This window comes from Serinus canaria, chromosome 1A (assembly GCF_022539315.1).
Source record: "Serinus canaria isolate serCan28SL12 chromosome 1A, serCan2020, whole genome shotgun sequence".
Taxonomy (NCBI): Eukaryota; Metazoa; Chordata; class Aves; order Passeriformes; family Fringillidae; genus Serinus; species Serinus canaria.
In genome coordinates, this window is record NC_066314.1 from 42812374 (window position 1) to 42838343 (window position 25970).

The 25970-nt window shown below is 40.3% G+C and overlaps 1 protein-coding gene across 1 annotated transcript in view; it reads left to right on the forward strand.

The window, feature by feature from the left end:
* The first annotated feature begins 15435 nt into the window (after nt 1-15435).
* The window catches only part of PLEKHG7 (pleckstrin homology and RhoGEF domain containing G7), a 29000-nt gene continuing 18465 nt past the window's right edge, over nt 15436-25970 (forward strand). The window contains exons 1-4 of the mRNA XM_050969906.1: nt 15436-16137; nt 22500-22686; nt 23969-24009; nt 25580-25675. Of these exons, the coding sequence (XP_050825863.1) occupies nt 15436-16137; nt 22500-22686; nt 23969-24009; nt 25580-25675 (1026 nt within the window). The remainder of the gene's footprint in view (nt 16138-22499; nt 22687-23968; nt 24010-25579; nt 25676-25970) is intronic.

Here is a 25970-nt window from a genome sequence, read left to right on the forward strand (position 1 = left end):
CTGGGAATCACACACCCCTGAAATCACATTCATTACTACTGTGAAACTTGCACTTTACATCTGGCATAGATTCACTTTCTGTTTGTTTTTAATGTATCAAATAAGATAAATAAGTATTTTTAGCTGAGTAGCATCACTTCCCTAGGGAAGGCTTTTGTCATTCCTTCCAGCCAAGAAAGGGGTGAACTTTTGAACCAGGACATCAAATTATTCAGAGGATTGTCAACAAAACCACTCATTCATGTTGTCTGATGAAGCCAACTACAGGCAAGTTTTGTTGCAATGACCCTTTATGAGTAATCCCAAGGACTCATATGGTGTTTCTGTGGTCTCTCCAGCACCAGTAATAACTGCTAAATCCTGTGTGCTACCACTACTGAAGCCTCAATAATATAAAAACAACTTTGAAGCTTTAGAAAACTTACAATTTCTGCTTTGGCCAGCTTCTTAATGTCTTTTTTTAATCACTGTAAAAGAGCCAGAATTAAAGGTAGAGTTTTGGAACAGCAGTAGCAGGGGAGACAAGGACCCATGCTACTTTGTTCTCTAGTATGGATGTACAATCCACATGTACCTGGAAAATTACCAGTTTGAGTGGGTGTGGTGTTTTAGGATGCCTTAGTCCTTTCCCTCTGTTTTCTTTGTTTATTTAAAACCACAACTTTCATATGGGTATGACCTTTGTGCAAAGCCAACAAAAACTCTTTAACAACGCTGCATTACAAATGAGCAAACTTTAGGACTTCTGCCTAGTAAAAAAACAGAGAACCAAAAATTGAATGGACCCTCTAGCACATGGACAGAAAACAAATCTATGGCAGTCAATAGTTTCTGGTGAAGGACCAAAATATGGTAAAATTCTCACCTGAACAAGCAATGAGCTGCTTAATGAAGTAGCTCATAGACTGATTTGTTTGGTAGAACAGAAATTTTAGCCCCAGATTTGGGCATCTCATATAAAATATTGGCCCCCGTATAAAATATCAGTTGTGATCACAGTCCATTTATTATTCTCCCTGCCACAAACAAGCTGTTCTCCTCATATACCTGATTTTCTACCTAAGAATCAAAGGCAGGAAAAGCTGAGGAAATATCATCTCTTTAGCCCAGCCCCAAACCAAATTTCTTCTGCCCTCTGTGTCATGCCAACTTTTCATGCAACTCTTGATTGTTACTTGAAATCAAATGCTAAGTCTCACTTTGTCTCAGACAAACAACACCTCAAACAGTTGGGCACACCTGAATCTCCACTTTTGTGTACAGCAATTACTGATTTCTAAGTTAGAGCTGTTGGTGCCAGTCCAGGGGCCAAACAAGGGATAGAGAGGGTGGAAGTGTCACCATTTCACATTCCACACTTGGGAGTCTCTGAGCATCTGTTCTGTGGTTCTGAACTGGGTATTTGCTAGACAGCACTACCAACACACTTGTACAAGAATAATTCTAGATTTAGGAATAAAAACAAAGATTTCATAGGATAAGACACAATCAAACCTTAAAAGTGTTTCTTTTTAAAATCAAAGAAACAGGAGTCTAATTCTCATACTTTATGCCCAGAGTCAAGCTGGTTCTCAGTGACAAGGTACAAATGGCACTCAGTGCTGATCTCAGATTCTTCTACTGTGAAACCATTTACTTTGCTGCTCACAAAATACTTAGGAGACAGACCACAGGGAAAATGAGTCCAGCGTTCAGGGATGAGTAATGAGCTTATGAACAGCTGATGATATAAGAGGAGAATGTAGCTCATAGTGAGCTAAATTTTTACAATTCACTTACGAATTCTCTCTTGTAATCCTGGATTGATTAAATACCAGGATCTGCACTGCTCCAAAATCTGTCTTTCTCCACTTGCTTAGGCTATATTTGGCTTCTTGACCTACTGTAAGAAGAAAAAACTCATCACAATCTCTTCAATTTTCATTTAGGATGCACTCAAAAATTTTGTTCTTTTCTCTGTACGAAGGCATGGATAACCTCTAACTAAAGTTTGAATCTGCAACACCTGGATCCTTTTTGTAATACAGAATTATAAATCAGAGTAGCAACTATTTCCCAAAAAGCACTATCATCCCACTATTCAGCTGCTTGTTGCTCACAATTCTGCCTTCTGAAAGAGAAATCTTACCTCTGTATATAAGAAGAGAATGTCACAGTAAATATAAGAGGCATACTCTAGTGCAGACTTTGTACCACATGAGCTATTTAACTGGATGCTCAGAAAAGAAAGAGGTATAATTTTCATACAGTCCCCAAAATTGCTAGTATTTAAGATATAAAGCTTTTCAGACTGGTTTGCCTTAAAACTGCTCAACAAGTCCTAACTACAGATGCTCAAGTCCTAACCCAGCTAAAACCACTGGTTGTTGTACCAGTTTTAATAGGTTTGGGAAGAGCTGGAAATCACGTTGTATGAAAAAAAATGGGACTGTGTGTATTGATTGGAAGCAGAAAGTAAAAAACACTTCCCTGACAGGATGCCCTTGTCTATCAGATAACCTTACTTGCTTTCAAATTCGTCAACCCTGAAGTTATACTGCTTCTCAGCAGAGGATGAGAATGCATGCTGTTCCTCATGTGCATACAAGGTTCATGCTAGAGAGCTGCCCAGTGTGTGCAGAAGCCCCAAAGGCAGAGAGCCTGGCTGCTGTCTATGTGAGCATGGCCAGCCAGGCTAGGAACAGCACAGCAAGTCCTTCAGACAGCCTGTCCTAGCATCTCACCCTGATCCTTGTACAAAAAGCCTTCAAGGAAAGGGTCACTTCTGAGTGCTGTCCACACCCACAAACAGATGTAGAAAAGGAAAGCTAATACAGCAATTGGCCATGATAAACTCTCAAGAGATATTTTGTAACCCACAATTAGCCAGGATAATCCCAGCCATGTAGTTTGTCTCCCATGAAAACTGTTTGACCTCAGATTTCTTTCTTGGAACATGCTACTAATTTTTTTTTCCATGTCCCTCCCCTGGGCATTCAATGTAATAGCTCTGTTTACTAGAGCCTCAGCCATTCCAGTGTAATATGAAGGTGTCAAAAACACACTGTTATTTCAGGCTTACAAACTTAAATCAATGGCGTGGTTGGTGGCATATGATTAAAATAAAGGTAATATAAAAACTTCAAAGGAATGTTACCAGATACTAAAAATCTCTTAGAAAGACCTTAGGAGTAGCCAGAGATTTTCAGAAAAGATTCCTTTATAGTGGAGTCTCTGTTTTATGTTTAGAAGAGTCACATTTTGAGCAGTATCAGATTTGTTGGAATTCCATCCAAGGAAATCACAGATATATATTGAAGCAGAAGGCCCTATTCTCTGCAAATCATTATAACTTAGTAGCAAAGTATTACAACATTTTTTATCTTTAGTCCTATAAAAAGGCACCCAACTACCACCACAGCACATAATAACAATATTCCAACATTACTTTCATGCAGAATCATGAAACTCACACAAAACATTTAGCTAACAGTCCTTGGACAACAGCTGAATCCTAAGAAGACTCCCAGAAGAGTCCCTGTGACCCTCAATTTGATTATCTCGAGTAGTCATACATAGCCAAAGAAAATGATGAGTTTTACAGCATATCATTTTATTACACCAAACCCTGTGGTCATGCATAAATCACACACTGAGAATAGTGCAAACACCACTTTAAAGGTGCTCTGGAGGGGTTATTCTTCATTATAAGAGCCATTAGCATAAAATCAAGATTATACAGTTGGGAATTTTCTTCCTGAAAACTGCATTATTTTGTGTAGTCTCAAAGTCCATAATTCATCTCCAGATGGCAAGTATTCAAGGGCAAAACTGGAAGGGGTAAGCAGGAGAAGAAGTAGGCCTACATTGCTATTTAACAGTATTTATATTAGTATTTATAATAGTATTTATTATTTCATAACATCAGAAAGGTAATAGGTTTTTGATAGATACTAAAGGATGCATATTCCAGGTTGAGTGTGAGTGATTCACATGCACAGGAGTTCACAGTATCAACATGGGATTGGCTTTTAGAAGCTATAAGTGAATCATTCTGATGGAAAACAAAATAACATCATCTCTGCCAGCCAGTTCTTGGAAAATAAACAACACGTGCATAACTTGTGAAACAAGGAGGCAGAGTTTCCATTCCATCAGCTTGTCTATGATTTCTGTTTGGTCCCCAGCAATGTGCTGTGTACAGAGGATCTGTGATTTCTGTTTTGTCCCCAGCTGCTGTGTACAGAGGATCTGTGATTTCTCTTTTGTCCCCAGCAATGTGCTGCTGTGTACAGAGGATCCAGACAAACCCAGCAGCCTCTGGGATGTTGGGGTCCTGCTGCTGGAACTCCATCTCAGGCAAACATCTAGTCAGAAACATAATGCACAAATGCTTCAGAGTGTTCTGAGAGTAATATGGACCTGAAATACCAGAACTTGTCCCACATGGATGAATATTAATCATATTACCAAATCCACTATCCCAGCCATGCTTTGAATCTGCTTTGAGCCTGCTGGAATATGACTACCAGTAATAAAAGAAACAGCAGCCACATTTGCAGCTTGCTGGTCTGCACTCAGGATTGTCAGCATGACCTGTGCCCAACCAAAGCAAGGAAAAAACCTCTCTGAATATTGCCCATGGAATACTCTGGCACATTGCCCTTTTTTTCTCCCTCTCACTTCATTTTGAAAAGGAGTTCATCACTGCAGCTCTAACTCAATGCAACAACACTGGAGTGTTTTCCAGACAATCTGAAAAACTGAGGTAGAAACCTTTGTCCCTTCCAACATGTAGAATCTCAAACAATATTGGGTTACTTTTAAGTTACAACTTGAAAAACACATGAATTTCCACCTTTGCAGTAGCAGCCTTTATTTAATGTGTAAATTTTAAGAAAGCAATAACAGAGGGGAAAAAAGAAAGCAGAATAGCATTTTGTGAAACTGCCCACAGTATGATACAATACAGCTTGCTACAGTGCAACAAATCAGTTGGGATCTTATCTGGAGCATTTGCTTTATCTGTGCAGCTTTTAAATCGTTGTCATTACACCCTCTTTTGCTTTCAAAGCTCATTCATCAGGAGGGCTTTTGTTATCTGAAGGCTAAGTAAACAGGAGGGAAAGCAAGCAGCCCAAGCCATTGTACCATAGCGGACAATGTCTTACTGCCACCTTGTGTTGAGCAAAAAGCAGGAATAGCTCATATCTCGCAGACATTTCAACAACAACAACAATAAAATAAAACATTGAACAGAAAATAAGCAAGGACAAAAACCTTCAGGAAGGTGTGTGTGAATATGTGAACGCATATGTAATATTTTACAAATGGTTTAAGAGTTCACAAGGAGAAGAAAATGAGTATTTTCACTTGAAATTTGTCCTCGCCAGCTAGCAGCAAATTTTACAGCTATACCATGAAGAATGGGATTTCTTGAGAAGCCAGAGAGATTCTTATCCTACTCTTGGACTACTAATCAAATATTGCAAGTGCCTTTTAAACACATCCCAGCAATGAAACATTCCTACAGTGCTGTAGCTTCTTAGAGTTTGGAATAAACCCACCTGCTGCAGACAACTTTCCCACCCACTGAATAAATCATATACAATGTCAGGATGGGTCTTGCTCTTGAACAATGTACAAATCAATGCTTAGAGAAAATCTGTCCTCTGGTGGCTCCACAGACATTACCTTTCCTTGTGAAGCAATCACTGCCCAGCAGCACACACACAGGTCAAGGAAAGAGGTGGCAAACCCTTCTGGAGCAAATATTTGACCTTGCAGAATGATGTTAAAAGAAAATAATTAATTAGTATATGTTAGAGATGCTGCCATCACAAAATGTTTGCTTTCTATTCCTCATTACTAGGTAATGTCCCTTCTCTGCTGGCTCACAGAACAACATTCTTTATGTTTTAAACCCATGGCTTTGAACTTTCAGCTTCTGGTTCACAGATCTCTCCAAGCTCTGTGAACGATTTCCAAGGTGCCCACAAAACCAGATTTCTTAAAGAGCACATTTTTTAAAAAGCATATCTCTTTTGTAATCAACTGTATATTTAAAGTTTTCAAAAGGTTATATTTCTCCATGGGCCAAAATTTAAAGGTCCATAAACTGAAGGAGGTAGGAAATCACTGAATTAAGGCTCAGACTCGATCTCAAAATTTTGGGCACCACTCAAATCACAACATTGTTTAAGACAACACATACTTTTTTTCTTCAGACCTGTTGAAATCAATAAAATGTTACTATCACCATAACTGCTTAGTATGGTGCCAAGCAAGTTATAAACTTCTTGAGGCTTTTCGAGGCTGCCATGCTATCATGGCCTTGGATTTCTTTAACACAGTAGGTAACATGATCATCAGACAAGTCTTCAATAAAATTGGAAAGTATCCTGGGGTGGTAATATTGATTGGTGAGAAGTGGTTCCATTAATTCCATCATCAAACAGTTCATATGAGCATTATGAAATGGTGGTGAACTAAAGGTGTGCCAGTTCCACCTCCCAAGTCAGTGCCTGTAGTCCCTGCATTCCCAGCACAACAGAATGGAAGCTGTAGAGCCTCTTTTATATGATAAATGGATGAACTAGTTACTTCCCTCCCTGAGCATGATAAACTCTTTTCAGACATTTATGGTGGTTGCTACCCAAAGTCATAAAAATGAGCCAGATTAATGTACATGACAGAGGCACGATGCTTCTCTCAAGGCTCCACTGACTTCAGTCATGCAGCCTGGCCTCAAGGCACTGTGTGCAGGGTTTGTCACTGTGCTGCTGAGCAATTGAAAAAAAAAAGTTTAAATCAAACAATAATAACTAAATATGTATAACATGAATTACCACTTCAGTTTTGAGGTCTGTAATGACTTCCCACTAACCAATTAACTCTTTGCTCATAAGAAAATTTTATCTTCTACTATTACACCTAACAAGGAAAATGTGTGCTTTAGGCAGTCATGGGAACATGTTGAGATTTCTGCTGGATGAGGAGAGGTTGGGAAGGAGCTGCCCTCTTACTCCTGCTGTATTTGTTACTGGCCTTTCCTTCCTTCATTTAGTTGAATTTCCTTTCTTTATTGTTCCCCTCTGCTCTTTATCCTCCCCTTTTGTTACAAAAACAAAAAACAAGACATATGCCTTTTTAAACCCAAAAAGTGCTAGAATCACCTAAGTCTGATACCCCTCTTGTATATAAGCAAGAAAGACAACAGTCAGAGATTATCAGACTTTGTTTCTCAGGACATCTTTCATTGCCACTCTCTAAGTCTCAGTTGATTTTGGGACTCCTAAATTTGTAATAAGGAAACATGTTTGAATCTCTCCTAGTCTGAAGAACCCACTCCATGTGTACATTCACAGAAATGCTCAATGGCCTCATTCTAGATGCTGAAAAACTGCTACAGGAAGACATTAAAGATGCATTCATTTAAATATCCTTTACTGTAAAGGAGAAGTAATTGAGCTGGTCTCTTCAGTGGCAGCACTACCAAGCTAGCAGTGCTCATCCAGATGCCATGCAGGACATGGGCACAATAAAACCTACTGAAAACAGTTGTTAAAACTGCAGATGTCCTTTCACACTGCAGGGAGAAAACTCACCCATACCCACAGGTGAAATACCCATCAATATCAAGGTGGTGCAGTATGGATTTGGACTATAAATCCAGGAGAAATCTGACTGCTGCCAACTGATCCCAGCAAACCTTTGACTGTGCCACAGCCTTGAAGGTGTTCAGTTGGAAAAGCCTGTCTGGAAGGTCTGGCATAGGAGCTATGCCTTGGGAGGTCCTTGAATCAGACTTGTTTGATGGTAGCCATCAGTAAAACTTCTAGTAGACCAGTATTTTATCCTACTTCTGTCTGTAAATCCAGAAAGTTAGAAGCCTATAGGACAAGGGGAAAAACTGAAAGACAGTAGGGTTAGATTGGACACTAAGAAGAAATTCTTTGGTGTGAGGGTGGTGAGGTACTGGAACAGGGTGCTCAGAGAAGCTGTGAATGCCCCATCTCTGGGAGAGTTCAAGGCCAGGCTGGATGGGATCCCAAGCACCCTGGTCTAGTGGAAGGTGTCCCTGCCCATAGCAGGGGCGTGGAACTAGGTGATCTTTAAAGTCTCTTCCAATTGAGACCATTGTATTATTCTATGGCAAGTCATTCATTTAATTACAAGAATGATGTTCAGCTGCTTTTCCTTACATGAATTAGAAGTATTTCTTTGTTAAATTCTTAATCCTTTACTTAGGGTTTGGGACTGATATAGCTCTATATTGTTTTAACTTGCCAGTGAAAAAGAAAACATGAGAGAAGATGTATGGTCACAGAGCAGCCCATTGTGCCTGTTTAGATTCACCCACACCATCATGGACAATGGCTGCTCAGCTGCCAGTATTTAACAATAAACAAACAAAAGTGTTTGACAATATATTTAACTACTACTGGGTCAGCAGTTGGTTTCTGGCCTTACATAACACTGAAAAAGAACTTGCTCAGGAAGGACAGTCAGTATTTCAAGCAGAGGGGCTATGCAAGTACATCCTTCATGAAAGGAGTCCTGCATCTGGGACAGAAGATGAAAGGGAGCCAAACAGCCAGCAGGATGCAAAATGACAGCTGTTTAAACCACATTTCTAACTGCTGTGGTCAAGGTTTGATATCTCTGGGGAACAAGCAGGCAGTCATGGAAGGGTGGGACACAGAAAACCAGAAAAGATCAGCATATTATTATTTCTATTGTGATATAACAGCTAATTACTGCCTGCCAGACTTCACCCTGTTTACCCAGTCCAAACATCTGGTTATCCAGACCCTGTTTTACTCACTACAGCTTTAGTGAATTTTAACATGTTTGAAAGAGCATTTCCCTCTGGCTTACCAAGATAAACCAAGGTATAAACAGCTCCTTGGGCCTGGTACATCCTCTGCTGAGTAGAGTGCCAAATTCCCCTATCCTCCCAGGCAACTTACTCACCCCCAGACCCTCTAACTACTGATTTGCTGAAAAAAAAGTATCTGGTGAAGTGAATGTCCTATGTCTTTTGAGAAGCAGCACTCCCTATTCTGTCCAGGAACAAGAATAGAGCTGCTGGAGAGCACCTCACCACCAAACAGTGTGGGGAAGATTTGCAGCAATGAAGGATGGTACTTCTGGCTCTGACACTCCTCTGCATGCTGCCTCCATCCATGACAAACCCAATCTCATCTGCACCACCCCATCTGCGAATGCTCCCAGCCCTTGACTGCATTTTTACTCTGCTTGCATCAACCAGACCTCCACAATTCTCTCTAGTGAGAGTAACTACAACCCACTCTCTCTAAATCTGTCTCTCTGACAGGAGGAAACTGGAAATACAGCTGGCAAACCAAGTAATTGAGATCAAACCCAGTCTCCTAGGAAAATGTAAAGTCCTATGTGGCAGTGAGAAAGGATGACAAGAAGGGAGGTAGGACACACTGACCTAACTCCAAATTCCTGGAATTACTCCAAACAATCTTTACAAGTTCCCCATTGAACCAAACATCTGCCTTCACATGAAACATTGATTTTTTTTTCCTCATCCAACTTCTTACTCTGAGCACACAGAACATCTCACAGACAAACTCTTCAATCTAACACTCTGTACTGTCAGGAGCTAGAAGGCTGAAAGAATTGTGCCAATGAAAGTTTTCATCCAAATTTCAGTAAGGTACTTCTACACTGCTTCAAAAGGTTTCATTCAGCTGTTTATTCCTGCTAGGTTACGCTGAAACCAGTTACCAAAATGTTAATTCTGGCTGCAGTACCACATGCAGAAATTTGTGCTAAGCCATATATGAGGTTTGACAAGTGTTTGGTGAGAAGTCACAGGGTATGAAGCCATCCAGGTTTTTGCAGCTTACACAGAACTATCATATCAGGGGAAAAGTCAGTGTTTCTTTCCACAGCCCTGTCCCTATGTCCAGCTCCTATGTCCCCCCAGCCCTCTCTCCATCAAAGACACTCTGACAACAAGAAAATTCAGAAAAAAAAGAGGAAATGAGTACATGGCTGAAGGATGGATTTTCCTGCAGGCACTTTTTTCTGAACATGGATGATTAGCACAGCTACTGTTCCTAGGAGTTCCTGTTTCTCTTAGTTCCCAGTCCATCTGTAGGTGTTCTCTCCCCTGCCTTCTCACTACAGCTGCCCTACAAAACAGCTCAGCTATCTCCCCCTACCCTCCCCCAGGTGCTGTGGCATACATGAGTCCTCTCTCCTCCTCAAGCACACTTCATGCAGACCTAGCTATGAGGAACAAGGCCAAGAAGAGCAGAAAGCTTGTGGCTGCCACCACTATATCTTAGAAAGCTCCTTCCCCATGCCAGACCCCATAACACACCATAAATCTCATACAAACCCCTGAAAATCCCACCCACTCTGACCTGCCTAGAATGAGAAGAGAGAAACAGCACAATGGGATGGTGCTATGGACAGTTGCCAGGCTCCAAAAGGAATTTAGACTGTATAGATAGAAAGCAGAGCTAGAAATCACATCACATACTGGGACACTACAACTGCTGATTAAAACATAGCAGCTGTTCTGCTCCATTCTTCAGTCAGGAAACAGTATAAGGCTGCAAGTAAAGCAGAACTTGCTGTCTGGATCCAAAACTCATTTTAGAAATGAGGCATACCTGTCCCTTCACCTGTAAATCCATAGGAAGATGACAGTTATCCCTTCTGTCTCTGGAAATTAACTGACTTGTTTCTCATTTTCCCCTTTTGTATCCCTGAGATGATCCTTTGGTCTCCCAGAGAGCTGTCCTTTTCTGGGTTTTTTCCATTCCATACATAGGCACATACACACTCAGAATGTTTCTGCTGTAGTTACCTGAGTCTTGGAGCTCAGGTTATGGCAGGGCTTGTCAGAGAAACAGGAAAGATGAGAGATTCAGCTTAGGGGACCTTGTGCAGCCTGCCAAAAACAAATGTAACAGCAACAGACCAGCACAGCAGGAAATGTCAGCAATGGCTGCAAGACTTGAGAGACTGTGTCACAGGTGAATATTACCTGTAAATCTCAAGTGGTCCCAGCTGGAGGCCAGCTCTGAAATCTCAACTGCTGGTCTCCATTTGAGGCAGGACTCCATGGTTCCATATCACAATCCACTTGGATTTCATATTTCTAGGAAAAGCAATGTGTTAAATTGCAGTGTCCAGACATACTTTTTATGTTCCTCCACATAAAAAGCATTCAGTCTGGAGTGGAGCATTCAGTCTCCACTCCAGATCTGAGACCCCCTTACAGAGTTCTTTGTGGCTCTTGAGATGATGGAGATGTGACTATTATTTTACCAGTCCTCTTAGTCATCATTTGAATGCATTCTTACATCCACCTGATAACCACAAATTTGTCACTGGCTACAGACATAGTGGTGAGAAATAGAGAATGCATACATTGGTTTGTATGTGGGTGAGGTCATTACATCTGATAGATTCTGCTTGAGGGATTTCAGGAATCTCACTTCAGCCTGTGAGATAAAGCACAGGAAAAAGCAGCAGCACAATGACACAGCCAGACTGAACTGTGGCATTTCCTGGTGTTTGGTAGTTAATGTCAGCCTTTGTATTTGATTTCCCTTGGATTTACTGTTTGTTTGTGATTCTCTGTTGAGGATAACCTTTCAAAAGCCTAATCCCTTCTGCTTTGAAGCTCTGCTGCTTAGACAATAATTACACAGACACCACGAAATGTTGTTGGTGTTTGACTCTACATTAGTCCCATTCTATCACTTCATTCTATTCCTCTGTAACAAAGCTGCCTTTAAAGTAATATATGAGTGAATTGTGAATAACATCTTCCATTACTCCCTGGACTAGCATTTTTTTTTAATTAAATGCTATCCAGTTTGCAATTGGTTTTGGGTTCAGGGAGCTTGGTTTACACCATGCAAGCCTAGACTATTTCTTTCAAAAGAGAAGCTTTTTTCCCCCTTAATAACATGCTTTCCAAATGCCCATAGTTTTATCAACTAAAATCAATTTACAAAACAATATGGTGCCCTGCAGTCCAGGAAGGGCTATTTCTACATCAGTTCCAATCTTTAATTTTTAGCTTTTCTTTTTCTTCAAAATGAGGTACCTTTTCTACTGTGACTTTGTGGGCTTTGCTCCATCCAGTATCATTAGCTGAGCAAATGTTCCTAAATCCTTTCAAAGGCCATTATCTTTCCGTGGAAAACTTCATAGCATTTTACAAATATTTTCTTTTTATAGCAATTATTGGGGAGTATTTGTGGCTCCAATTTGTTTTTCTTCTATAGATCACATTTCCATTTGCTTACTGTCCCCAGCTAAGAGGTAGATTTTGCCCTCTATAGGAAGGGTGTGGCTTTGCTTGCTGTCTGTCTGACCCCTTTCCTCTGAGTGTGTACTTCTTGGAGATCCTCACCACCTCAGGCTGCCCAGCTCTGTCCTGAGGGGTAGGAAAGGACAGCTTGGAACACTGTAAATCTGCAGACATTTGCATATTTCATCAGGCAACAAGGTCTGTTCCATTGCATCTGGTCCTGAAACTAATATCACCTCCAGAGCATCATAAGGAATCAAAACAAAACAAAAACCAAAGAACAATAACAAAGAAAACACCACAAACTCATGCACACACCCTATCCCTCCCCCACCAAAAAAAAATATAAAAGAGAAAAAATTCTTACATTCCTAAAAGTGCTTCTTAAAGCAAACAGATTTGTACTATCAACTATCAGACAGGGTGAGCACATCTCTTTTTCCTAGAAACCAGACTGGATAAATAATTATAAAAATTATGTAACACTGCCATGGTTTTGTAAATAAAATCTTATTTTGTTTTCTCACTTCTTTCTCTCAGAATAATCCTCCCTCAATCCACAGTCACATGCAGTGCTATGCAAAATCAAAGGCACACCAGTTTAGAGATATCTTGATTTGGTTTGTGGATGAGTTTTGACCTAAAAACCTTTACAGAAAATGAAAGCATTGTACTGCAAAGGTTGTCTGCATTTTCAAGCAAACATTTTCAAGTTCACTAAGCCCTCTTAAAATGTGCCTTAATTACTCAAGAGAGTTGAATATTTGTAGACATTAGCGCTTCCTCACAAGTTATCTACCAAATCTTTTCCCAGGTTTCACTTTCAATTCATATAACCAAAAAATGCCTTCATCAATTCTGGTATTTTTCAATCAGTTCTACAATAAAACAAAACAAGGAATTATCAGTGTTTGGATGAATTCTCAAATATACTGGTCCTAAAATCTGTGTTCAAAATTACTTAACCAGTTACCACACTTGTTAAATTAAAAACTAATCATAAATAATATAAACAAGGGATAGACAACTGTTATACTCCTATGAAAGATGAACAATGCATAGTTAGATCCAGCTAAATGAATCAAGAGGGGGGAAAAAGGATTGTTGGAGTAGTGGGTGCATTTTATCTGCTGTTGCAAATTATTTTATGCTTGCATGAGATCTGTCTTCCCAAATTTTCTCAATATGAAAAGCCCAGAAATATAAAAGGCAGGACATTTAATCCAATGGATCATGTTGCCTTTGTTTAGGGGCATTGGTCCTGAAGCCACTTCCATCTGACCTGATAAACAAATCCCCCAGAAACAAATCTACAAGAAAAAGCTTGTTCCCTTTACCAGTGCTCAGTAAGGGGGCTGTAAGAGAGAAAATGCTACAGCTGAGCCATCAATTAATCAAGGACTTGTTGAAAATTTGATTTAAAAGGATGTGATATATTCAATTTGCTATCTTGGTAAGTTTGATCATATATTTTTCTGCATGTGTGTGGTGTATTTCTGCACTTCTTTAACAGTGTAATGTCTTTACAAATATTTTGCTGCTGAGAAATTCTATTCACAAAAGGAACATAAAAATACCCAAAAAGAAATGTGTAAATTTTTACTTCTTGAAAAAAACCTTGCTAAACTGAAAAGCAAAAAATGGTCCTATTTTTAATATAAGACTTCCACAAAAAGAACTCTTCTACTTGTGGAACAGATCACTATTCACATGAATATCTAGAAACTGCATGCTAAGTTGCAAAATTCTGCCTGGAGAAGAGAGGATTAGCAAGAAAAAAAATAAAAAATCATTTTTAAAAAACCAACTAGAATGGCTGGCCAAACAGCAATCAGTGAGTTGTGATTACATATCACAAAACAAATGTCTTGAAATATTAAAAAGCAAAAACAGCAAATCCCAGAGCAATGATATCCAATATCTTCATTCAAAAGGGGAAAATAGTAGTAATTTCTCTTAATCATTCTGCAATATATTAAATGAGATTTTTAATAAGGATAATTAGTTCTTATCCATTAGAGAGAAATTAATAGATGCTCATATATTTGTGGTTATTCTCTACAGTTGTGAAAGAAGCCATTTCTGTCATGAAGATATGCTTTTCTCTCAAAGCAATACTTTGAACTGGCAAACTCAGTAATTAACTTCTTTCTGATCACTTTGTAAATCAATCTGATGGGACCATAAAAATAGATGGGACCATAAAAATAGATTTAAAAAAGATACTCAATGTGTGATATTCAATAATTCAAGAAAGAAGTCAACATAGGTTTGAATAAACTAATTCTCATAAATGACAGTTCCCCAAATAAGCTAGCAATCATGAACATATTTAAGATTCCATTTAAATAGAAGTGGAAATTATTAATTTAGCAAAGAGGCTAAATTAAAGAAGTTGAATTCATAATCTTATTGCTTGAAATGTCAGTCCACTTTTAGGAAGACTAAACATCAAAATATGTTAAAACAAAGCTTCATGATTTAAAGAACATAAGACTATTTGTGATGAATCAACAGATAAGTTACTAATATAAATAATTTTCTTCATTATTTGATTACAACATATACATAATGTATATTTCCTACAAAGTACTTTTAGGCTGAAAAGAAAGCAAGAGTGATGAAACATACCTTACCTAAGTGTTAAATTTGTATTTGCCTAAGAATTCAGAAAGAAATTAGTATTTGTACACAAAGTATTTTGCAGCAAGTCCTGAGAGCAAGTGACTTCATTTTCACCCCACCCACAGCAGCGCTACAATTCCATTCATCGACGGGGGAGTGGCAGCTGAAATCAGGCAGCTGCAGTGCCAGATAGCAGAGCTGCTAAACTCAGTTACTCTTTGCCATCTAATTCATTCTACAGACTGATGCTGACACTGCTGGCACCCTCCAAGTCAGCAGCTGTTTAAACAGCTTGCCAAAATTGGGTCCTGAACCTCTCGAAACCTGCATTTGAGCAGGATTCAATGCAAAGGTAATCGTTTCTGTGCCAGCGCACGTATCTGCCTTGTTTTGTTTGGATATTTTTTCCATTTGCCTATTTCCCTACTTAAAAGTTCATATAGCAAGTTTGTAAGAAGTGTTTCTGATCATGTTTCCTAGGTACACATAGATATAAATCTTCATGCTGCAAATTGAGAATGCAACAACCAAGCTCTGATTATTCTCCAGACCTGCTCAAAGAAACCTGCGCCAGCGTGGAACCTCTAGACAGGGAAGCTGATCTCCATCAGGAAGATGCTCCTTGGTCTGAGACCAGCCCACAAGATGTCTTCAGTTCCTCTGAAATGCAGACAGTGGCAGTTTGTATGGACACCACCTTGCCTCCTGGGGACTACATTCTCCAGCAAGGTTACACAGAGTCTTCCCTTCTGAGGCTTCCTACGGAGGAGAGCATTGGGATCCACCATGTGCCTTTCCAGTTCGACCGCCATGCTCGGGCCAGAATTTCCACTTCTCCAACTTTAAGGCGCCTAAGGATGGCCTCTGCCTCACAAGCACTGTCATTTCAGGACTGTTCTGGCACAGCTCAGCTGGGAAATCAAAAGGAATACACTGGATCTCTCCACCACATTTGTAAGAGTCCACCTCGGTGCATTACAATTTCTTCACTGTCGCTGCCTTCTTGTGTCCATGCAAAATTATTGTCATCCAAAGCCAAGTCCGAGAGAACTGCAGCAGTTCCAGAGTCTGACCTACCCAGTCCAAAGCTTCCAAGCAGAGAGGATCCCCTCAGCAATGACAGTCCCAATGAGCCACCCAGAAACTCTTGGAGAGCCAACTCTGCTACGCTTCCTACAAGACTCCCCCGCCCGATCCCTACACTTTGGGCAGGTGTCCAGGTAAGAGGAATAGGAGGATGCAGCCTCTTTTTTAGTCTTTCATATTTAGCGTTGGTCCATCATGAACCAGTGCACAAATAAAACCACAGTTCTTAACTTGAACTCCATGTTGGGCTATGATCCTTTAATACAGCAGACCAGCTTCTACACTTAACAGGAAGGAAGATTTTTCTTTCCAGATCAGCAAGAGACAGCAGTTCCAGCCTTTCCTCTTGGTGACCAGGTTAGCTTAGTCCACTCCTGTACAGGGCCACTCTTTCCCATCTCTGTCCATTCACCCTCGTGGGGATATGGAAGAAAAAGACTAAGTAATTGATCCTGAAACCTGATTGGGTTTTAGAAGACTATTTTTTCTCAACCCCATCTTTAACCCTTCAGCAGGATTATTCCTAAGACAGGGAATTTCTCTATTCTGTTTTACTGAATGGCATTACTGACCCTAATAAAACCAAGAATTAAGTTGGTTGATTCAAATTTAAGGTCTACTTCTACCAAAGGAAGAGGTACAATTCCCTTTCTTTATTTCAACTTACCTAGCTCTGCCACTCACTGGCACCCCTCATTTTTATGTCCAGCTCCATAAACAAAGAGCCAATTGTGCAATCTCTTCTGAAAAAAAAGAAACCCTGGTCCAGTGAGTGTCAGAATGAGTAAAGAAAAATAAGCAAGGGAGGAGCCAACCCTGCATCTTTCAAGGGCAGGAAACTACAATTCAGCTCTCCACAAGGACAAAAGGAGAGGCTTTTGTACAAGCCAGGTTTGCTATAGATCTGCTCTCTCCCTGTGTGCAGAGGCAGTTAAACTCACACACATGCTCAGCTCTCTCCTTATGCAAACCGCCTACACACTCATTTTGCTGAGGGTAGATGCTGTCAAATAGGTGTAGAGTTCTTCACTAGCCAATTAGCTTTGCACTACAAACCAAAAGCTATTTTCCTTCTTCCCCCACCCCCTTCAAAAATGGAAAACAATCTGGATATCAAATGAGTTCTCCTTGCTCCACAAGTGAAATTAATTAGCCCATGCCCAAGCCCATTACACTATTATTTGTACAATTCCCTTTACAAACTAGATCTTGTTTCACAAAAAGTCAGATTGCTTGCTTGCTTTCTGACCAACTAACTAAGAATATTCACTTTCTTTCAGGAGAGTGGACTGCCCATGCAAAGGTATGCACATATTTATTTTATCTGATTCTAAGCTTGACTCTCCTACATTTTTAATGAATTTGCTTCACTCTGAGGCAAAACTGAACATTGAGTCATGTATACATAACTCAACCTTAATTTGTAGATTTGTTATGTGAAATGCTTGTCACCAGCTCCCTAAACTTTCTAATGAGATTTTCTTTCAAAGGTGGCCCTCTCCCTAGCAAGCTTAGCTACATTTCACACACTATTTCATCCGGATCATCAGGGAGCTTTGCACTAGGAACCAACTGCCAAAAGGTCCAGTCCTTTGGCTTAGCAGGGTCAAACTTCAGCTGGAAGAATGTGAAATATCTCATGATCTTGAGTGACATTCTTCAAAAGTTTGTGGAAGGGAAAAGGGAGCAAAGGAGCTAGCAGAACAGCTCAATATTGTTCTTGTACATAAGCAAAGAATATCTAGGACTGCTACTGGAGAGGGGGATTATTCATCCTAAAAACTAAGAAGAGTACATAGAATATGTGGATTTTATAAATTAGGGCAGACAAGATAGAGTGTTGCATACCATATACCTGTGCAGTGAATTGTGTCAAGGTCCTCAAAACAATTATCAGAAAGTAAAGTGCTATTAGACATAATTTTGATTAAGATAAGTTTCTTTAAGATGTTCAAATGTTTACAGAAGGGAAGGGAAGTTATGTTTTCTCCCCAAGCAACAAGGAAGCAGGAGACAGTACCTCATTAATAACGACCTTTCTCTCACTGAGGGAGTAGTGCTCACTTTGATGCATGGTCCCCTCAAGGATCTTTGGGAGTGGGTGCTTTGGAGCAGCCTGATGTAGTCCAGGAGTCCTTACACAATGCAGCTCCCTGGAGGAGATTCAAGAGATGTGTACATGCATTTGGAATTACATGTTCACTGAAGAAGAGGCCTCCTGGATGTTCTGAACTGCTGCAATTTCTAACCCACTCTTTAGCATTTTGAATTTACAATGGAGATGGAGAGAGAAGGGGAGTGAAACATCTTTTTATCTGGATGTGAAAACAAGAAAACTATACCTTTTGTGGGAAAAGTCTGGTCTGATCCAACTCAAAACAGGAATACATAAACATATCTCACTGTCAGCATGAAGATTTTCGTGATATGCAACAAACTTCAGGGGGGAAATTGAAGATACTGAAACCATCTGCCAAGGGTTTAACAGGAGAACACTGAACATTTAGTGTACACACCTTCTCTTGGTGCTGCTTGCCTATAGTGGCTTCAGGAGGGAAGTAACTATATGCCAGCTAGGATATTGGCTATGAACTTCTATCCAGACACCTTCTAAAATCAAAAAACCGCAACCCAAGAAAACAAATCAAGACTTTTTCCCATAGGCATCAGCTGGAAAAATTGTCAGAAGATGGTTGGGATGATGTATTATGAATTCTATCTAGATAAATATTAGAACGTGCAAAAATATATTTTAAAATGTACCAATTTCTGCTTTAAACACCTTTTGTCAAATCTAATTTGGTCCAAGGTCTGGGTTAAGCCTGTATTCAGCTCCTCCTTCATTAAGATCATTAGTCTAACTTCTTAACAGCTAATCCCTTCTTATCACAGCCAGCAAAAACTGTTCACATGTCAGATTATTTTCTCCATCTAGAAGCACATTAGGAGAGTTGGCACCTCTTCTCCAAGACTGACTTACATATTGTCCTGGGTAAAATCATACCTCCGTCCTTCAGTTTTTATGAACATCTCTTCTCCACGCTGCCAAGCTGTGCTTTCAAAAAACATCTTTAATGCACTCATTCTCATTTTGAAGAGCCTTCTCCCACACAGTCCTCAGTCAAGAATGCCAGCACATCCCTGTCAGCATGGCAACTTGCTGAACTGATGCTGTTTATAAAGAATCATCCAAAATAAATAAACAAACAGGGCAAGAGGGGCAGCACAGATAGAGGTATATGTGGTGGAGAGAAGGTGAGATGCTAAACCAACAGTGCTATGGAAGAAAACACTGATAAAACAAAACCTTAAGTTTACTCTGATCTCCTCTTCTCCTTGCACCATCCCCTATCATCGGAGGTAGGGTGGAAAATTGCACTGCACTGTTACCTACAGCAAATCAGCTAATGAAGAGCCTTCACAGTCACTGCCAAGACAGATCATATTCAATGCCTTGAAGGAGCTGGGCTCATCTACCTTGAAATACTCCCATTCCTCTTTCAATGACTCACACAGCTGAAAAGTGTCACAGCATCACAGAGTCACAGAGTGGGTGAGGTTGGGAAGGACCACAGTGGCTTCTCTTACAACCTCTCTGCTCAAGCAGGGCCATCCTGGAGCACACTGCACAGGAGGACGAGGGGTATCAATTACACTAAACCTAACTCCTTATGCAATCACAAGAAATAGTTTACTTTTGGCAATGGAACATTTTCCATGCTAACTTTTTAATCAGGGAGTCCAAACACCCTCCCTGAACAGCTTGGGAAAGAGTGTCACTGCCTGGCAGTAATCTCAGTACTGTGAGCACCCTAAAATATTTACCTCAGTGACATCCTCTGTGGCTTTTATTCACATCCAGTGGACAATCCTTTAAGTAATATATCTGCTGTTTAAGTAAGGTGATCTATAGAGATGTCTGTTCCCTGGGATAGCTAGTTAGGCTAAGATTAAAGACATATGAAGACACTTTCTGTGCCTTAAAAATAAAAATATACACAAGATATTTATTGTGCCAGACCGTTACCTACTTCAATGTCTTTAATAATTTTCCATAACTTTGCCATATAAATCTATGACATTGTCATGTTTCAAGGAACAAGTGGATTTTAAGAATGAATTATTACAGATAATATCTTCTCAGATGCCTGAGATTGTCCCTAAAGCATAAACATTTCTTTCCTTCTATCACTGCAGTCCTCTGCCCCCAGTAAGTGAAACAAACAAAAAAATAAAGAAAAAGGCAAAGCTACAGAGTCTGAAGTCATGAGAAGATGCTAAGATATTGCAGACTTAAAACCTAGTAAATTTTACTACATAGAACTTCAGTAATTTAATTTCTCCAGAAAAAAACCAACAGAAGCATCTGATGTATCTAATATGTCTACAGGCAGCAGGCCAGGAAAGCACAGATACCTGTGCTTCCATCTCTGAAGCAGGAGTATAGAGTTTAGACATGTAAGCCATTAAGCAGCCCTGGCTTATCAGATTGAAGGGTATATTGTAGACAGACACTCAAATGGTCCTGCCATGCTCCCACATTTCACAGGCTTGTGCACCTATGTGAAGAGCTTGTTTAGCCTCATGTGTGCCTGAAGTTCAAATCCTTTTTGATCTGGGTAAAAAATGTCATTTAACTCAGTTATAGTGACTCTGTGCTTCCATTATTAGTCTTCATAAGCCACTAGCCTGCAGCTTCAAATATATGGTGAAAATAGTAGTAGGCTAGATGCTTTAAAAATCAATAATACACTGGCAAAATTTTACTGTGAAGCCAACCTGAAATAAATCTCCTAAATTTCCTAGAACAGTAATAACACCTTTGAGGATTATCCTTGTACTGTATTGCAGCACCTGACTTGTATAATAGCCCAGCTGCCCAATAGATTGCACCATGGAATCACCAGAGGGTTCAGTGGCATCTTAATACAATCATTACCAACACTGAAAATTTGCACTGGGCAGCACTCAGTGCACATCTCAGGAAGGCTCTCCTGACAGGAGCACTGCTCTCCCTTGCAGTGGTTATGGGCTTGCAGACAGCCAGGGAACAGACCCCACACCCATTAAAGCTCTCAAACCACATACTGAGGGTTCCATGTCATGAGAAACCAGAGTTTCATAGTAAGCCCTAAATAAATAAATCCTATGTTCTCCATTCAGTAGGACTAGCACAAAAGCTTTCTGAGAACGCCTGCACTGCACAGTGCAACCTCCTCCAGATGTGTTTAAGCCCTGATATGTCCATGGCTCAAGTGTTAAAGTCCCAGACCTGGCCCATCTGACAGCCTGCAGACCTCTCTCTTGTTAGGAGCAGCTTTCATGTAGACCATTCAATTGCTTAGCTCAGACAACTGCAAGCAGTGTCACTGTCAGGTCATAGGAAAGCACAATCTCCATGTCTTACCATACATATCAAATCCCAGTTCTCCACCTCAGAGCTCATCTATCAGCTGATAAGCTGTCAAGTAACTATTCATGCACTTAAAGGAAAAAATATACCTGCCAGGTTTCACACCAAGTGTGGCAAATGGCTAAAAATTCACAGTAAGATAACTGCCTAGGCAAAAAAAAAAATCTCAGTAAGAATCATGCTTAACTGACCAAAAATTCAATGCACCAAAAGTGGTGACTGAAAAATTGAGTTTTTTATAAATGTACATGTACTTTGTGCCTCCTCCCTCAGCTCCTGAATTACTGACCCTTTGAGCCCTAAAGCAGTATTCATGTACTGAAGGCAACACAACAGCAGCTGCAGGCAGCAGTCCCTCTGCAGCATATACTAACACAATTCATTAGGGATCAGTGTGAGTTATTAGCAAAATACAGAAGGTTTTTAACATGCACCAACAGTTTCTGTAAGTGAATGCAAGCAGCCTGTGGCACAAAGATGCTGCTTGACACAGAATGCCTGTGTCACTTTTCTTCATGGATCTACATGCTGGACAATGTTCTCTATTAGGAACAACAACAGTTCGAAGGAGATATTTTTTAATCAATAGGGCCACTGAGTCATATTACATTCAAAATATTTTAAATAGCAGGAAAAAATGCCAAAAATACTTAGAAATAAAATAGTACAAACTAGCCCAAAGGTTAAATAATTTTTTTAAAAACCCAACATTTTAACTGTTTCACTAGTGTGCTGTCTTTTCTTGAAATCACCTGAGCTACAGGAAGGCTAAAAGTAACAAGACACATGTCAGCTAAAATTTAATTGCTCCATTAAACTCCACTGCCAAAACATAGATTCTAAAATCTCCACTCACTTTTTGTCTAACCTCAGAAGAAACCAGGAATTTTTAATATTTAAATGCTCTAATTACTGATTATCTGAGGCAAGCCATGACCATAAGAACCTTGATCTCAGCAACAACGTGGAGCTTGAAGGACAACTGGGCTGTCAGTCACCAAAATTCTCTGCTCATTGTTCTTTTAACATGATGTTCCAGCTGCTGTGATTTGGTTTTTTAGCTGATCCCCCCTGGATGAGCAGGAAGCCCTTCAGGAGTTTCCAGGGACAGAGATGACGTGTGCTGTTGTTGCGTCTCGCAGATCAGCCGAGCGCCGGCGCAGCTCCCTGGTGGTGAGCCTGCCGGGCCTCGAGGTGTTCCCTGGAGACCTGCTGGTGTCAGACAGTGCCATGGACTACCTGCCCTACTCATCCTTCCTGCTCTCTGCAGGTCAGACACGGGTGGGGGGCTGCTCCTCCAAGCAAAAGCGGGACTGGAACACGCGTGCGTGTGGCATGGGAGGGAGGATGTATGCAGTGAGACCCTGAGGTGGTGCAGCCTCTGGGGGGATCCTGGTACCCCACACCAAACTGACCTACTGACTTCATGGCCAGTTTTAAAACTCCTCTTTTCTTTTCTTTTTTTTTTTTTTTTCTGTTTTTTCCCCCTGCATTTTACTGTTGAATGCAAAATGCAAGTATCTGAGAAGGTAGGCACAGATCTCATTGCTCCTCCACAGGCTGGAAGCAGCCAGAGCCCAGGCCAGGATCTCCATCTGGAAGCAGCTGAGGTACAATTTCCTACCTCCACAGCTTCAAGCAGAGAGAAAAGCGGCCCAAGCTGCCCTTTGCAGTGGTGTTCTGATCACAAAGGTAGCAAACCCAGCTCATGGCTAGAGGTTGCTCACAAGAAATTCCAAAACTGAAATGCAGACCTGTAAGCAATTTCCACAAATAACTATTGTAGAATATGCTATGGCGTGATTGATGGAGATCCTGGTGGCCAGACATCAAAAGTTTCTCAAAAAGCAAGTCAGCCAAGATGACAACCAGCATTTTCATGACAGCAAATAAGCCAGCCATTCCTAGAATGGCTAGAGCCTTCAAAATACAGAAACACAAAGTTTGGACTGTGATGCCCTGACACACCATAAGATGGGTGCCACATAAAGAAAACTTTTCAGATTTCTTCCTGGACACAGTAGTTCCTCACAAGTCACAAGAGCACTCCTAAATCTGGATCCCCAACTTTCCCTGTGCCTCACCAAGGACCACAAACTAAACTCTGCCTCACTGTGCCAGCCTCATGACAGTTCTGAGGCTTAGGGCTCATAGGATTGTTTGTTTACTGGAGATTTAAATACCTGCATTACTCCAGCTTATCATGACGAGAAGGCATAGACTAATTCTTGCTTTGAAACAACATTGGCTTGAGGTATGATGGCTTTCCCAGGTAAAAGAATCACATAGTGATCATAGCAATCACACAGTGATCACCTGCAACAAGTAGGAGCATTCAGCACCATCCAAGATCCCACCACCGATAGTCATAATTCTTGCTGGGTGGAACCCAACAAGCTTATTGGGTTTTAAATCTGGTGCACAAACTGCCTAAACTCAAGTATTAAATCTGAGCCAAGTAGAGTACAGTCTATCAAGCTGCATATATTAAAAAATAATTTTCTTTTTTATCTACTTGTTTCCTTACTGAGAACATTTGTTTTACCCATCAGAGTCCAAAAAGTCAAGGTGGCCGTTTGCCAAAAGAGGAGTCGTGAGTATTTTTTACCATTTTGTTTTCCCTTGCACTGACTTGCCTTTTCCCACAACTAACCTGGGTAAAAATAGCTTCTTTACCTTCTTGCCCTTGGAGAAAGGCAGCCAGCAGGTGAGCTGAACTGAGAGGTGTCTCAGCCCTCCCTGGGACTGCTTGCACATTAACCTGCAATGAAGGTTGGCTGGGTGGCTCCAGTGCAGCCATTGCATGTGAGGCACATGAAAACACAGTCAGTGCCACTGCCTCCCTTCCCTATGCCTGGTGGCAGGAGAGGCATCCTTGGCACAAGCACAACTCAGTGCATTTTTCCTTGCCTAACACAATTCCTTGTCTTTCCATTTATGAAAACTTTTACTTACTAAGGTATCTGAATTTCCTTTCTGTGGACTGTTCAGCATTCAAAAAATTGTTTACCAGTGTTTTGACAACGTTTTCTCCCTAAGCATTTAACTAAGAACAGTCCCTTCCCAGTATTTTTGCATTTTATCAAATAGTTTGTGAATACAGAACCAATGCAAGTACTCAGGTTTATAGGTACAAGAACTGCCTCTTCATTTGATAGTAGTTTCATAGCATTTGAAGGAGCATGACCTAAACCTGAGGATTTTTAAAGTCAGCAAAATATTTTAAATCTGCAATAAAAAGCATTTGATATTCAGACAAAAGTGATTTCTAAGACTATCAAATGCCATAAAATTTAATTCATGAAGATTCATTTGCTGTTACACTGGTTCATTGTGCATATATGTTAACTGCATTGTTTTTTCTGCCCCATTTCAATCTATCTTTCAGAATTAGGAGCCAAACTTAAACCCTAAGCTTCAAATATTATAATCAAACACATATTTCAAAATTGGCCTGAGTTCAGCGCCAAAAGTTCAGACAATGGAAATCCATGAGGTGGGAATATACTTCCAGAGAACAGATAAAACTTAGGCAAACACCTTATAAGTTTGTGCCCACAGCACAAAATTAGAGTTGATAATGCTTAAATTTTTTACAAGGCCTGAATAAACAAAGCTGAAACAAAAGCAATTGTTTTTATTTCATGGTCCCTCACACAAACTCCTGCTGTTCTTTTAACTTTCTGAAAGCTCATTTTACAGACACTCCTCTGCAGATGACCAAGGGACCTTTTTCCATATGTAGCTCAAAAAAATTAAAAATAAACAAATGAACACATAAATTTGTATCCCTATGGCAGGATTGCAACTATGAATCTGATGTCCCCCATGTCTGACAGTGCTAAGGGAAGCACAACATTTCATTTATTCTGTCTTCCAAGGGTAGCCCATTGCCTGCTGCCATACCAATGATTTGCCCTGTCAAAGACTCATGGATTACATAAATAGGATCTTACACATCAAAAACTGAGTATTTACACGCCCCACCCACAGCTGCAAAGAAACCTGCCCTCACTGCCTTGTCTCTGTGTAGAAGAGCCTGGAAATACAGAGAAATCACTGATTTAAGGGCAAGTCCTTAAGGATTAGGGCAAGAGGGGTAAACTTCTTAACAGGCTTTAAAACACTCTATGAATCAGGGGTGGTTTCTTGTCATTCAACAGGGTAAAGACAAACAGAAGCAAGCATCTGATCTGGAAAGTTGTCTTTCTGCTGTTAAGATCACAGACCTCTGCACAGATGAATTTTTCTGCTTTAAGGTATCAAAATGCTCAGTATGCTGTAGCAAGGACACCTAAGGATGGAAGGAGGAAGTCTGTGTTCTTTATAAGCTAACATTTTTCAGTTCATCAATCTGGATATGAGACCTTTCTGTCAAATTAGTGCATAAGTATATGGTATATTTCAGTCAAAATGACAAAGGGAGGGGGAGGTGGGAAACTGAGGGTCAGAGTAGGTCAGCAAGGGACCTCAAAATGGTCTGGATTTTGCCAGGGTTCCAGTCTGCCCTAGATCAGGGAGGTACCAGCCTCAGAAAAAGGTCTCAAGACAACC